Here is a 15703-nt window from a genome sequence, read left to right as displayed (position 1 = left end):
AGACAGGATCCAGACCGATAGCCACAAAAAGTCATTTAGTGGAGACCTAGGGGAACAACAAGATGTCTGGGCCCACCAAACAAGAGATGGGTCGATAACGTCAGAACAGTTGCAGGAAGACAATGGATAAGATTGGCTAGAGATCGCGAAGCATGGAAAAACCTAAAAGAGGCCTATATCCGACACTGGATGGAACCAGGCTGAGAAAGAAGAAGGAGAAGGAGAGGGACATGACGTAACTCAAGAATATTCTGTGTACTTCTAAACCGAATTTTCCTATTATGACAACAAAACGCAAGTTATTTCGGGTGAAAAAATTAAACACTACAAATAGTGCAGACAGTTCTGCAATCAAGAATAAACCGAGTTGCAAGCGATTTCAGTTGTCAAATTTAAAGCAAATTTAAATACGCAATATCCTTGCTAATAATTACAATAGATAATTAATACAAAATTACTCATTGTTTAAAAATACGTCGCCATAACGTCTAGCGCTACACAATTTCGAAGATTTCCATACAGGAACTTATAATTTATAATGTTTGTTTACTCCTCCTTCAAACAGATGTTTTTGTTTGAAACATCAATTTAAAAATGGTTTGTCAGGCATTTTCTTAATTACCATGAAGAAAAGTATTCTAATTATTTTAATGAGTATTTATTATTTAATAAGTTTTTTTAAAAAAATACTTTAAATGAAAATGAAGGAAGGTCATAATTCAACTTCTAAATATAATTTAATTATACGTTTTAGGAAATATCTTTTAGCACGTCCTAAAAAATGGATTATATGTTCATTTGTAGAAATGAAGAATGTCAAAAAAAATGATTTTCTCTTTTGTAATAAAAAAAGAAAGTATATCTACGTGAGAATTGTACTCTACTCATAATGAGTTTTTAATTATTTACTTATATAACATCTCTTTTTTTCAAACTATTGTTACATCTTCAAGGTAAAAGAATGATACTATTTTACTTTAGGTACCTATATTTTTAATTAAACAGAAAGTGGGTTTCCAAAATTTGACGTTGAATAAATTATTATTCAATTGTCGTGACTATCTATTATAAACCAGCTGTCAATGTAAAAAAGTTAAAAAATGTATCTTTTCCTAATTTATAAAAATAAGTCTAGGGCATATTATATTTTTAGAAAGCTCATGACAAGGTAAATTTAATAAAAAAAATAATATACAGGGTGTCCCATTTAAAAAAAAACATAAGTTTAGGTTATATATTTCGAGAATGGCAGCTCCCAACGATTGTTACGCCACTGGATTGATTCTACGTGAAAATGTCTACTAGGCTCTGTCTTCACCTTTTCGATAAGTTAGAAGATAACCGAGATATGAAGAGAGCCAAAAAATGCAACATTTTCAATTTTGCCCCGTATATAAGGAACTAAGAGGGCTAGGACTAATCTGTGTGTAGCATTTTTAGTTTCATAAAAAAGTAACAAAGTGAAGTGAAAGCCGCATCTTTGTATCTCTACGCATAAGCGAGATACCCCGCAAAAAACACGAAAATGGGACACCCTGTACAACGCAAAAATATGTGAACAATTAATTGTGACGTGACAAAAATTTTTTTAGCAAAAATTAAATCGGCAATCATTGCCCTGATTTTTTAATTAAATTAACTTTTAGTATGGTATGTAAGGAACAGGTATTTTTTTGGAACTGCTCCAGGAACGCAACAAAAGTAGTACTGAAAAATCGTCGTTTCTACCATCTCTACCCAAAAGTACCGTACGATAAAAAAAAACGGCGTCGAATGGGCTTCGAAATGACGATCGTTGACATTCCCCATATAATTTTACATATAAAATGACAGCGATCTTCATTTCATAGCCATCGCTGACGCCGTGCGTGTTGTACGGAAACTCCGACGGCATATACTGACTGCAAATAAAAATAAGTAAAAAAGTTCGTATAAATGTATGTCCTAAAATGCTTAATTTCGGAGATAAGGGTGTAGAAGTTTCATTTTTATCTCGATTTTTTCCATGTAATTTTTGAAGTAACGTCAATATTTGGATGAAAATTAGTATCTAGGAGTTTTTTGACATGAGAAATTTAATTTTCATGTCAATATAACTCCTACTTGTAGAGGGCGCCACCTACATATTTTTTAACTAGTTTGAAAAGTAATAACTTTTCGTCCGTACCTGTATAAAGCTATTCAATAAAAAAATATACATTTGCGACATTTTCTACGTAAAAATTATCTCTTCCTAAAAATCGCTACGAGTAATGGTTCTCGAGATATTTGGAATCGAAAATATCAATACCTGTCACCATTGACATAAATTAAACATGCTGATTACATAGTTATTAGACTGAAATTATAAATTTGAAATGTTTTTGTGCCAAAAGTTCGACAGAAACTGTTTTATCATCATTTTTTCGAAGAAAAATTTATCATTAATTTAAAAAACGCAGGTTCTCACGGTCCCAGCACGATCTTCTATTTTGCCTTGGTAGGGGCTCAAACGGTTGAAATGGACTACCCTCGGTTTTCCTTTTGGCAATTTTCTGATACGGTATACGACGTCATTAATCCTATCCATGACTTCGTATGGCCCTTCCCACGAGGATTGTAGCTTCGGAGATAACCCACGACGTCTCTGCGGGTTATATAGCCACACCAACTTCCCTGGTTGGTATCCTCCATGCTCAGCTTGAATGTCGTAGTGTTCCTTCATTCGGTCACTAGCACTTTGAATATTTAGGCGGACTCTCTGATGAATGTCGTCCATCCTTTGACGTAGTGTGTGGACATAATCTTCTCCGGCGACTTCTTCTCCCGGTCGGCAACCAAATTTCAGATCACAGGGTAGGCGCACTTCCCGTCCCATAACGATGCTGGCTGGAGTTTGCCCTGTAGATTCTTGGACGGATGAACGGTAGGCCAACAGGAACAGGTGAAGAAATTTGTCCCAGTCTCTTTGGTGGTCAGAGACTACTTTGGCCAGATAACGGTTGATAGTTCTGTTCATGCGTTCAACCATCCCATCGGATTGTGGATGTAGAGCAGTCGTCCTGGTCTTGCGGATGTTCAGGACTTCACAGACGCCTTGGAACAGATTGGACTCAAAGTTTCTTCCCTGATCTGAATGAAGCTCCATGGGAACACCAAACCTGCAGATCCATTCTTTAACAAGGGCATCAGCAATCGTGGACGCTTCTTGATTTGGCAACGCGTAGGCCTCGACCCATTTGCTGAAGTAATCCATTACTACCACAATGTATTTGTTGCCATCGTTCGTCTCCGGGAAAGGACCAGCCACGTCGATCGCTATTCGTTCGAAGGGACTACCAACATTGTACTGGCGCATAGGGGCTTTACCACGCTTTTGTGGCCCATTAATGGCTGCGCAAATGTCACATTTCTTACACCAGGCCCTCACATCTTCTTTGCAGTTCACCCAGTAGAACCGTTCACGCAGCTTGCCAAGTGTCTTGGTAACACCAAGATGTCACCGCTGGTTCCATTGTGAACTTCCTCCAATACTTCTGGGACCCTCTTCTTTGGAATGACGATCTGCCTTCTCTCTTCTTGTCCCTCCGGTCTCTCGATCACACGGCGAAGTAGTCCGTTATCTATTACCAAAGAATTCCACTGAGCCCAGTATGACTTTACGTTCGGCGAATATCTGCAGACTTCTTCCCACGTTGGTCTTTGGCCTGCGTTTTCCAGTTAATTACTAAACCTAATTCTGGGTCACTGGTTTGGTCATTTGCAAGATCTTCGGGTTGCCAACTATCATTAACCACAGTTGTTCTTAGGAGTTTCACTTCTTTCTCTTCAGCTCGGGAACAATGCTTACAGTCCTTAGCGCAAGGTCTTCTGGAAAGTGCGTCGGCATTCCGATGGATTGCCCCAGCTCGATGTTCTGTGTCGAAGTCAAATTCTTGTAATCGTTCAATCCATCTAGCTACCTGCCCTTCAGGATTCTTAAATTGCAACAGCCATTTCAAAGCAGCATGGTCTGTTCTTAACAAGAACTTTCTTCCATAGAGATACTTGTAGAAGTGTTCCACTGCTTTAACTACTGCTAGTAATTCTCGTCTGGTTACACAGTAGTTCCTTTCCGGTTTTGACAAGGTCTTACTAAAATAACCAATGACTTTTTCTTGACCATCCTGGATCTGAGACAGAACAGCGCCTAACGCAACATTGCTAGCGTCGGTATCCAATATAAAGTTTCCGTTGCCAAGAGGGTAGCTAAGTATGGGCGCACTAGTCAGGGCCTTCTTCAATTTTCGGAATGCCTCGTCAGAATCTGAGTCCCAAGAGAAACGCCTCTCGCCTTCGGTAAGTCTGGTCAATGGTTTTGCGATGGTGGCAAAACCCTGTACATAGCGGCGATAGTATGTGCATAGTCCCAAAAAGCTTCGTAGTTCATGTTTATCTTTAGGTATCGGCCACTCTTCCACTGTCTTGGTCTTCTGTGGATCTACCGCAACTCCTTGGGAGGAGACTACATGGCCCAAGTAGTGTACCTTTTCTTGACACAGATGACATTTCTTGGGGCTAAGTTTCAAACCAGAGCTCCCTAGTCGCTTGAAAACTTCTTCCAAATTCTTCAGATGATCGTCAAAGGATTTCCCAACCACTATGATGTCATCCAGGTACACCAAACAGGTAGTCCAGGATAGTCCCTTTAACACAGACTCCATTAGTCTCTCAAAGGTAGCTGGCGCGTTGCACAATCCAAAAGGCATGACGGTAAATTGCCACAGTCCGGAGCCCACCGAGAACGCTGTCTTCTCTCTGTCTTTCGGCGCCATGTCGACTTGCCAATATCCACTCTTCAGATCTAACGTAGAGAATATCGTTGACCCCGCCAGCGTGTCTAGAGTATCGTCTATCCTCGGCAGGGGATAACTATCCTTCTTGGTAACATTATTGAGCTGCCGATAATCAACACAGAACCTGGTGGTACCGTCTTTCTTCTTTACTAGTACTACCGGCGATGTCCACGGGCTGTTAGATGGTTCGATGACACCCTCTTCTTTCATTTCTCGAAGGATTTTATCAGCTTCTTCGCGTTTGGCGAGCGGAAGTCTTCTCGGATTTTGTTTGATTGGTCGTGCATCTCCTGTATCAATTTTATGTTGTACTAAATTGGTACGACCTCTCTGTCCTGCTTCTCCTTTATCAAACACATCTTGATACTTGATTATCAGGTTTCTCAATTTTCTAATATTTTCGGGAGATAATCCCTTAACGTTTACTAACTCCTTCACCATTTTGTCCGGAATTTTTGAAGTCGAAATTTTGGAGGCTTCCACGCTTCGAACGACTGAGGAGACCGAACAACAGTACCCTAAGAGGGTTCCCTTCTTCAAGGATACAGAATAATAATTCGTGTTCATTACTCTCACCGGTACAGTTTTCTTCGCTCGTAGCAGGGCTTTTCCAACAGCGATCCCTCGTCCTATTTCGCTGTCATGGTTTCTTGGCTCCAACAGAATAATACTCCCATTATTCATTTTACCTTCCAGGCAACCATCCAAAAATATCTCACAGCGCTCAGGGATCGAAACATCTTCTGCTACCACCAGGCGAAGCGTCTCCTCACATTTTCGATGTAGAACGACTTCTTCTTCATTTATTTTTAAAATTCCCTGTTTGAAGTTTAGTTCAAAACCTTTAGTGGTCATGATGTCCATTCCGAGAATAAGTTCATCTTCGATATCTGCTACTAACACTGGATGTTCAAAACTGGTGCTCCCAATAACAAAATTAAGGTTTACTTCTCCATGGACAGCAGCGGAGCCCCCCGTAGCAGTACGTAGTCGCCATTGTGTTGTTTTAACCTTCTTCGATGTTTTAAGAATGTCCGGTCTGATGATAGTTTTCGTCGCACCTGTATCCAACAGCATGGTCCGGAACTCTCCATCAACAAAACCATCCACAAAAATGCTGTTGAATTTGTGTTGTAGCGAGGCGACTTGAGCAGTTTTCGTTGGGGCATGTTGGGTACAGGTCGACGTGTGCCCCTTCATTTCGACCCTTAGTAGTTTTCCGACCTCGACGAAGCCGGTTCTTCGTTCTTCTCCTTACAACGGCTTCGCACGTGTCCCACCTGTCCGCAGTTCCAGCAACGAATCGGTCCCTTCTTGCCCATGTACTGGTCCATTACCTTCCGAACAATCCCTTCCACGGATTCGTCGGAACATTCGTCGATGGCCCGTACTCTTCCTAAAGACCGAGAACTTTGTTTCGCGGCCTCAAATTCTAGGGCACGTGCTAAAGCATCCACCAAGTGCGTTGGGTGGGCTAGGAGAAGTGCTTGTCTTGTCTCGTTATCACGTAAGCCGTCGGAGAATGCCTGTACTGCCAACCGCTCCATAACATTCTCTGGCGTAGCAGGGTACGCAAGGCGAACGAGGCGGGCTACGTCGGCTTCAAACTCTGCAGAGACTCATTTGACTTTTGAATGCGATTTTTTAGCTGGGAATGATAGACATGTTCCAAATGAGCTTGGCCGTACCTCATTTCTAAATGTCGTACCAATTGCTGATAATCTCCCTGTTCCGATGGTGACAATGTCTGCAGGATATCAGTCGCATCTCCTCGCAGTGCGACAGTCAAAGCGGTAGCCTTTTCAGCGATTGTCCATCCGTTCGCTCTCGCAGCGGCCTCAAACTGGCAAAATAATTGGCCCAAGCGGTTTTTCCGTCAAACTGTGGAGGCTTAATAACTGATTTTGAGATATACTTATTTTCGACTAGTTTCGGTGCCTCCGATGTTTCTTGACATTTTGGTGAATTTGCCTTTGCTATTTCTTGTTTTAAAATTTCGATTTTTCTATTTACATCTTCCTCAATCTCTGTTATTTTATTGTTAAAACTTTCTTCCAAAATTACTATTTTATTATTAAAGCTGGCCTGTATATCTTTAGAATTTTCGATGATCTTATCTTCTAATGTATTGATTAAATCCTGGGAATTTTCCATAATTTTATCACTGATTTTCTCTTCTAAATTAAATTCCAAGTCAATTATTTTACTATTCAAATTGTTCAAGTTGTCGTCTAATTTTTGTAGGCACGAGTCAAGGTCACCTTCCAACTCAAAGCAAAATGTGTCAGGATCCTCACCTTCCTCCACCAAAACGTCTCTTAGTCTAGCTTGCAAAATGCTTTTTCTTTCCATCTGTTTCGCATTCCCTCTCTTCCAGAACGCTTTTTAATTCCGACACTTTCAAGTCTTTCAACAATTTTTTTCGGAGCCATTGTCTGTCTTTTTATTTTACTAGTCTATCACACGCCACACTTGACACCAATTGTTACGTTTTTCGTCGGTTCCGTGTGGATAGAAAGTCACAATTTATTTAAACACTATTTATTTAACACTAATTAACAAAAATAATAACGATAAAAGACTTATAGAACTATTTACAAACGATTTATAACTAAGAATTTATTTTGAATTTTAGCGCGTCAACTGTATATTTATAACTGCCCCTGTAGGCCACCGCCGCCGGCTTTTATACCAACAGGTAAAGAACTCTAGAATTGTCCATAGATCGTTAGGTGCGTAGAGAAGGTTTTCGAATGTTCTCGTATGTACTCGTCCATTCCAGTGGGACTCGATTCTTCTCGAACGAATGAATCATTGCGGTGTCTATGCGATGTTAAGGTCATACGAGGGCGGGCCATATTGTGAGGTTAGGTCGAGTCCACACGGGCCCGCAACAATAATGACGTGTATTGACTATTTCCATTCTAAATATCTTGAGAATGGTTGCTCGTAGCGATTTTTACCAAGTGACATTTTTTACGTAAAAAATCAAGGAAATGTATATTTTTTACTCAGTAGTTTTTTATACAGGTACGGACGAAAATGTTATTACTCCTGAAAACAATTAAAAAACATGTAGGTGGCGCCCAAGAACGGTAAACTAATAGGATTGCTCATCCTCATAAGACGTACGTTCGCCTCTTCCCGCGCTGCAGCTGACAGTTGTGACGTCATTGTAGTCCTTGTCATGATAGTGTGTATTATTGTTGCCTATGGTAAACTTATAAAAATAACAGTTGAGAAATTTTGAGTTAATTATTTTGTCAATTTTAAATGTGAAAAAGGTGTTTTTAAAGTTTTTAGAGCTATAGAGTGTATAAATACGTTCATTTTGTGTTGTGGATTGTACATACAGCCATTACTCGCTGACGAGTATTCGACACACATCAGAAGATGGTCACGCAAGGCGTTTTCTTTCATGAGCTTTTCTGCGTGACTGAAAAGCCCGATACGTAATGTTATCTGCCTACCGCACTCCGGACATTCAAAAATCTCATTGCTTTGTTGCCTCTTTACTTTTTGGTTGTCGCTGTTAACTGAGTTGACAACTCTTCTCGTTGTGGATTGTGACAAAGTGCTTACTAAGTGCCTACGATATTGTTTATTAATTATTTTAAAGCAAAATATGGAAGTACTCTAAAAAGAATGCCTGCAAAAGGTTATGCTGGGAACTGCTGTTCTTAAAAATGCATTATCCGAGTATTTAATACGATTTAAGCTTGATTTTCATGCATCCGTTGTCCGACGATACGATAATACGATATTAATTTTATTGGTAGAATTTAACGACTTTGATTGGTTAGAAAATAACGCAGTTTTTAAATTTATTGCATTTTCATGCCTCCGTTTATCGGATATATGTTGGTGTTATTTTATATTTTGCGTTTCCATAACGATTTTGCTATTTTACTTATATTTTTATTAAGGTTAGATTAAATTTGTCAAAAAGGTGTAAAAACCAAAGGTAAAAACGTCCGTTATCGTATGAACGGGTCCGTTGCCGGGCTGAAGTAAAATATTTACGGATGAAAAGTGGCGCGAAAACTCTATGACCAATCAGAAGACCGTCGGACCATCGCCATCGTATCAACGTATAACGGATGCATGAAAATCAAGCTTTAAGGTGTTTAAATAAATAAACTAAATAATGAACGTTTTGCATTCGGCAACCAATAATGCACGTGTGTGTATTACTGGTTGGCGGATAAAAACTAATTGAATAACCATGACAAGGACTACAATGACGTCACAAAGCGAGGAGTTTTCGCATACACCTGGCAGCAGGGTTCGGAAGTAGTTAATTAAGACGTAATTTACCTGATTAACTACGTGTAGTTTTTCTTCAAAAACTACGTCTTTTCCCGTTCATTAACTACATGAAAACTACGTTAATAAACTCTGTATTGATATTATGAATAATTTTCCTTTGTATGAGGTGTAATAGAGATATATGATGTAAATATTATATTTAAAGCCATATTTCTTCTGTTTTCTTAAATACATTATGGTGTTTTTAAAGCTTCAACTTATTATAACCTCACCTCAAACCTTTGACATTTGAAAGTTACATACATAGGTTACATAAACTACACCCTCTACATAAACTACATTAACTACATGTAATGTAGTTTATGTAGTTTTTAAAAGTAACATGTAGTTTTCCGAACCCTGCCTGGCAGACACTGTTGGCTGAATGAGCAGTCCTATTAGGTTAACTGTTCTTGGGTGGCGCCCCCTACAAATAGGAGTCATATTGACATCAAAATCAAATTTCTCATGGCAAAAAACTACCAGACACCAATTTTCATCCAAATATTGACGTTACTTTACAAATTATTTGGAAAAAATCGAAATAAAAATGAAACTTCTACACCCTGTATCTCCGAAACTAAGCATTTTAGGACATACATTTATACGAACTTTTTAACTCATTTTCATTCACTTTTTAACTTATTTTTATCTGCAGAATATGCTGCCCAAGTTTGCAGAATACAATTCGGACCACCCTGTATATAAAAAATATTGAGAGGAGAGCCTTGCTGAACTCCACGCTCCACGCTATATGCAAGGAACAGGAATTTGGAACTGTTCCACGAACATAACAAAAGTAGTACTGAAAAATCGTCGTTTCTGCTCTACCCAAAAGCATAGACATAAATTTTATGAATGTTCCAAGTTGGTACTTACCTCGCATAATGTTACGCCAGTCTCCAACTTCTCCATGAAGTTCTCCACGGCGATATTAAGGTGAGGATACATGGTCTGCAACCACTCAGCTAAATCCTCTTTCATAGCATAGAGGTACTCTTCGCTGGACTTGAAAGGCCTGAACGGTCTGGCTTCCAATAGTACCGAACTCATTTTTAGTTTGTTGATTTAAAAGTGCACGATAAAATAAAATTATTTTGATTGTGTAAGTCGACCACGGACGGTTTTGAGATTGTTTTACGAGAGTTAACTAACTCATTTATTAGTTAAGGAATGAGGAAGGTTCATCGTATCGCGAATGATGGGGATGTTTTCGATTTTCGGTTTGTTTCTGTTTGTCGTTGGGTAGGACGTGTTATTTGACCTGAAACAAATAATAAAAAAATATTAATAAATAAAGTAGCACTGAGTCTGTGAATGATTCTTTGCGAAACATTTTAATAAAACACGCTTTTAGATGTTTCGAGTTTATTCAGAGTAATTTCAGTCAATCTGGTATCAAAAAAGGTCTAGACTCCCATGCCAGTCGTAAGTGGTCCACTGGAAAAGCTTAAATTCGAAAATTCGTATCCCCCCACCCCACCGTTTTTGAGAAACTCAAAAAAATTTTGGATTCGATTTTCTGGCTGAACCGTAGGTCCCACAGAAAATTTTATGGAACAAAAAATGATGAGAATTAAATTCTCTACATTTTCATCTCCAAGCAACAAACTTCTAAAACCTACGGGGACAAAGTTAGAGGACGCCAAAATCACTTTGTATTTGTCTTCTTTTTTGCTTCCGACGCGACGACGGAAAGAGGAACTTTCCGAAACGTTTGTTGTTCGTTAGGCAAATTTGTATATTAGAGTGGAACGAAAAAAAAAAATTTCCAAAATATTTTCACACAAGCCTCAAAATATGCCTTTAGATAAGTAGTTTTTTTTCTCAAAAGCTGAGCGCCCTGCCTTTGTATCTTCAGGTTCCTCACGGACCTTAAAAGCTGAGATATTTTGAAAAATATTTGTTTTTTTGCCCGTCAACATATTTGATAATTATTTATATTTTACCTTTAACACACTGCTTAATATGACTATAAAATATAACCCAATATTGTTATCCAAACTAAATCACTTAAATTATTGTTTTCCGGTTCCTCAATATATTTGAAACTTGTCCACCTGCATGATAAACTACCATCCGTGGTAGTTGCCTGTGACAAAACTGGAGTTTTAGATCACGCGGCCGCTATAATCGCAAATGCTGTTTTAGAGGATATTGCAGTAGTGTCTAAAAGCAAGCTACACAGATAGTAGATAGAATGAAGATCAGGAGGGCCAGAATGTCTCAACGTAACATTTGTACTAGTGTATTAGGTGTGTTTTTTGATGGTCAAGAGGACTCTACTATTATTTACGATAAGAATAAAAGGAAGAGAAAACGCGTTGTGGAAGAACATATTTCTATTCTAAGTGAACCCGGTTCTAAGTATTTGGAACATATCACACCGGAAAGCGGATCTGCATGCCATATAAAACGGTCTTTGGTTAATTTCTTGAAAGAAAAGTTTGACTTGACCGAACTTTCTGATTTAGTAGCAGTTGGGACAGATGGAACTGTTATGAATACGGGAGTGAAAAATGGCGTTATTCGTTTGTTGGAAAAATAATTAAAACGTCCCTTACAATGGTTAATTTGTTTATTCCATTTAAATGAACTTCCTTTGCGATATTGAGTAAAAGAACTAGATGGTGAAACTTCGGGTCCCGGTGGACTCAAAGGTGTTATTGGACAGAAACTAGATAACTGTGAAACCCTAGCTGTTGTAAAATTGAGAAGAATTGAAACTATCTAATAACACAGAATTGAAACTGTCTAATAAAACACGCCTAACACATTTTGGGGCTTGTGTGAAAATGTTTTGAAAAAAAAAATGTTTTCGTTCCATCCATATCTATAAACCTAACTTCTGACAAGTAGTTTCCGTTTGGGTTTATTTATTTTTATTATTGGGCTTATTTTTATTTTGTAGATTTTCTTGCAGTGGCGAAATACCCATAAGTACCTATAGGATTTTTTGGAGAGATGAATCCGCGACATTTTTTAATATTATTCAGCCAATAATATCCAAAATTCAGCATATTGTCTTACGTTAAATTTTCTTTTGCTTCTCTTGACAATTTTTAATAATAAAAATTGTAAATAAAGTTTATCAATTTATTATTTAAATAAAATAACGCTTTATTGTACAAAAAGCCAAAATAGCTTCATCGACAAAGCATTTAAAAAAGCAAGCAAAAGCACAAAAAAATATACAAATAATAAAAAAATATCATACAATACAAATCATACAATTCAAAAAAAACGTCATTATAATTACAAATAGAACATACACGGACATTGTAGAACACAAAAAAAGACGTATCAATAAAATAATATAATTATTGATTATAATTCATACTTTTATTTCGTTTATTTGAAAGTGAACTTAAAAAAAACTTAAATAAAATTCGTTAAAATATATTTAAAAATATTAAAAAGTAGGTAAATATTTATTCAATAAATATTGTTGTTGCGTATAAACGATGATTTAATATTTGTTTATTGTAAATCACATCATTTTAGACAGGTTGGTTTAATTAAAATTATTAACTATTTAAATAAATAGACCGCATTATTATGTTTATTTCTCATTCTCGTTAGAGAATATTTGTTTAAAAATTTAATTCCTGTTGATATAATGATGTGTTTCTGTTGACAAAACGGAAAATCCTTAAAAGATGAGATAAGATTTTGCAGGTACAAATCTATACAAGTCGCAGATAAAGTTCGCATCATATGGCATTTTCTATTACTAGATTCAGATCAAATTTGAGTTTTGCGCTAATTTATGCTTTCAAATCAAAGTTTCAAATAGATTAAAAATTACATAATAAAAATCAACCTGTTGCTCTTGGGTATCTGTCAAATTTGACATTAAAAGTTATAAATAGCAAAATAATGGTTTATTGGCCGAAAAAAATAGTTATTTGTGCAACTGGTGCAAAAAGGACATATTTGTTACACGACGCATGAGTGTTGCAGCTCTCGAGACAAAGTCGAGAGCTGCAATCATGCTGAGTGCAACGGATATTCTTTTTGCACATGTTGCACACAGCATCTTTTCAACGATCGAATTTAAATGTTTATTAAAAAGTTTTTACAGTAATTCACAGAATAATATTACCACCAACAATGACAATTTTTTAATATTTATCTTAATTTTAATATCGCAGTTTAAAAAACTTAATTTAAGGTAATTGATGGACAAACTTCATTTCCAGTAGTCTTTTGAATTTTATTTTCATTTCTCCTCGTGGAGGTCTCGGGTTCTTGTTCTTCACTTAAAACTCTTTTCCGGAATGTTGGTGTGAAATGTCCAGTACTAATATTTGTTTATCTTCCATGATTTGAAAAACCTACGTTTACATATCTAATTTTCGTTTTTTAATTTTCCAATTTTCATTTTTGAGATTTACACATTTTGATACAGAGATAGGTAGTTAATAGTTGTTAAAAAGAAGGACATTTGTATAGAGGTAAATTTTGTACAGTTAACTTATTCTTTGGTTTGATTCCAAAAACACGTAACAGTTCTATGTCCAAGGAATACTCTAAAGCACCCTCTACAGGGTGAGTCTTAAATAAGTGCAAATATTTTCAGGGGTGGTATATTTCGACCCCAGGAACACGTCTATGAGGTTTTTTTCGAAAAAAAAAGATGTTGAAATTCGTGCATTTTCTTTTAAATTTCCCTGTATATTTTTCGAAAATTTTTTAGAACTTACCACGGTGTAATTTCTTAATCTCAGATATTACCATAGTTACGGCTTTACTCTATGGTTAAGGCACTAAAAGGGATGCAATTACTGAAAAAAATCCGGTGGTTCTCAAAATTTTTTCAAAAAAAATCATTTTTTTTTAATTTCCAAACTTAAATAACTCGGTTATTTTGGACTTATCTGAAAAATGGTAAAGAGAAAATATGTTTCTTTTTTCGAGATCTACCAGTACTGAAAATATTTGCACTTATTTAAGACTCACCCTGTATATCTTCAGAAATTAAATGTCACCAGAGTCACGAAAATATAAATACGAAATATTTGAAAAATGCAGGTACTCCATATTGCTTAAAATGTAAAAGCTTTATTTATGTATAACTTTTTTTCTTTGACTGCAATAGTAAAATGGTAATAAAATTAGGTGCTCGAACCTTTGGCAACATTACAACAGCAAAATAAAACACTAATTCCCAACAATACACCAATGGTTAGTGAAACACGCGTCCAGTAAAGTGTTTTGGTGTATTGTTTTTATTTTACAATGAAAGGTTAACACAAAAAAACTAAAAATCATTACCTATATAATATTCTCAACACAAACAAAAAAATTACCAAATATTCAAAAAAGCATCCGGTACTCTGTACGTAATCATTATAGGTGTATTGTTTTTAAAAATAAAAACTTTTTGCAAAATTTCAAGTACCTATCCCAACCAGAACAAAATAAAAACATCACAGTTCTTAATCATCTTACTGAGACATTTAATTTTGATAAGAAAATATTTTTCAAAAAAAAATCTACCTACCACAAATTTTCAACTACCCCGGCCTGCTCAAATCAAAGTACCATGCAAAGACGAAAACAAAACACACACAAGTTTCTACGTAACAGTAAAACAAATTAAACAATCTACGAAAAAAACACAACAAAAGTCAACGCAAAATAAATGAACAACACAAAAAAATCAAATCATCGACCGAGAAATCGAATGGTACTACCGGTAAACAAAACACACTCACGCTGTTGTGTATTGTTGTCAAAGCTCTCGCGATCTAACGCGGTACGTACGCGTTGGGACACTGTCGTTTGGTTGCGCGGGTACGACTATCAATACCGTACTGCTACGGCAAATCGGCTAGGCCAAATAAATCGCTCAGCCTACTTGATATCTCGAGAGCGGTGGCTGCGAAAGATGGATAGGAAAATGTTGGGGGCGGTTATTAGATGTGGGGTATATTAAGAAGAATTTTAGGTTGAAGCCGCATCAGCACCAGTAGTAGTACTATTTAGCAGCATATTTCTCCGTGTTTTAGTTATTTTTTAATTCTTCTTTATGACCGATAAATCCTGGGGTACTATCCAATTTCCTTCAAAAACACAAATAATTTAAATCTTCCCTTTGTTGAAAAAATGTTGGTTATAGAGCTATTGAGATCAAGCCTAGTTCTTAATTTGAACAAATTCTCACATTCTACAAGGAAATGGGCAACTGTTGGGAAGGGGGTTAATCACTGCGACCTTACAGATCGAAGATTGTGTGTCCTTCTTCAATTGCGTGTTATCTTTCTTGAGTTACAACGAGTTATAACTCATCATACAGTCACAGAGCTTTAACAAAAGCCAGTATCAGAGACGGCTTCACAGAGGCTAGTTCTCCATCTCCGATATCAGTCGTACCAAAGTTTATGGTACGAATGGTTGTCGTCTCGGCGCATTCAGTGACGAGGGGTTCTGGTGTTTCCCCATTTTCCTCGCAGAATCTGTTAAAAACCCCGTGACAATCTAAAGATAGTTCTTACTTACAATCAATCTTGGACTTGGTCTTGGACAAAATCTATATACTTTGATGTGTTACTTAAATTTTTGAATAAACAATAAAT

General features: G+C 36.8%; 1 protein-coding gene across 2 annotated transcripts in view; it reads right to left on the bottom strand.

Annotated features, from left to right (window-relative positions):
- The window catches only part of LOC115880028 (GAS2-like protein pickled eggs), a 272661-nt gene extending 257707 nt beyond the window's left edge, over positions 1 to 14954 (bottom strand). Inside the window, exons 1-2 of one of the 2 annotated variants that reach the window (XM_030897139.1) lie at positions 14629 to 14954; positions 10002 to 10386 (exon numbers count right to left, since the gene is read on the bottom strand). In XM_030897139.1, the coding sequence (XP_030752999.1) occupies positions 10002 to 10175 (174 nt within the window). In that variant the 5' untranslated portion in view covers positions 10176 to 10386; positions 14629 to 14954. The remainder of the gene's footprint in view (positions 1 to 10001; positions 10387 to 14628) is intronic. The other variant, XM_030897140.1, reaches the window with a different exon arrangement.
- Positions 14955 to 15703: the final 749 nt, after the last annotated feature.

Source organism: Sitophilus oryzae, unplaced genomic scaffold (assembly GCF_002938485.1).
Source record: "Sitophilus oryzae breed Bouriz unplaced genomic scaffold, Soryzae_2.0 scaffold_1604_pilon_pilon, whole genome shotgun sequence".
NCBI classification, from domain to species: domain Eukaryota; kingdom Metazoa; phylum Arthropoda; class Insecta; order Coleoptera; family Curculionidae; genus Sitophilus; species Sitophilus oryzae.
The sequence above is the reverse complement of the archived record's forward strand: the minus strand, read 5'-3'. Positions and strand labels throughout refer to the sequence as shown.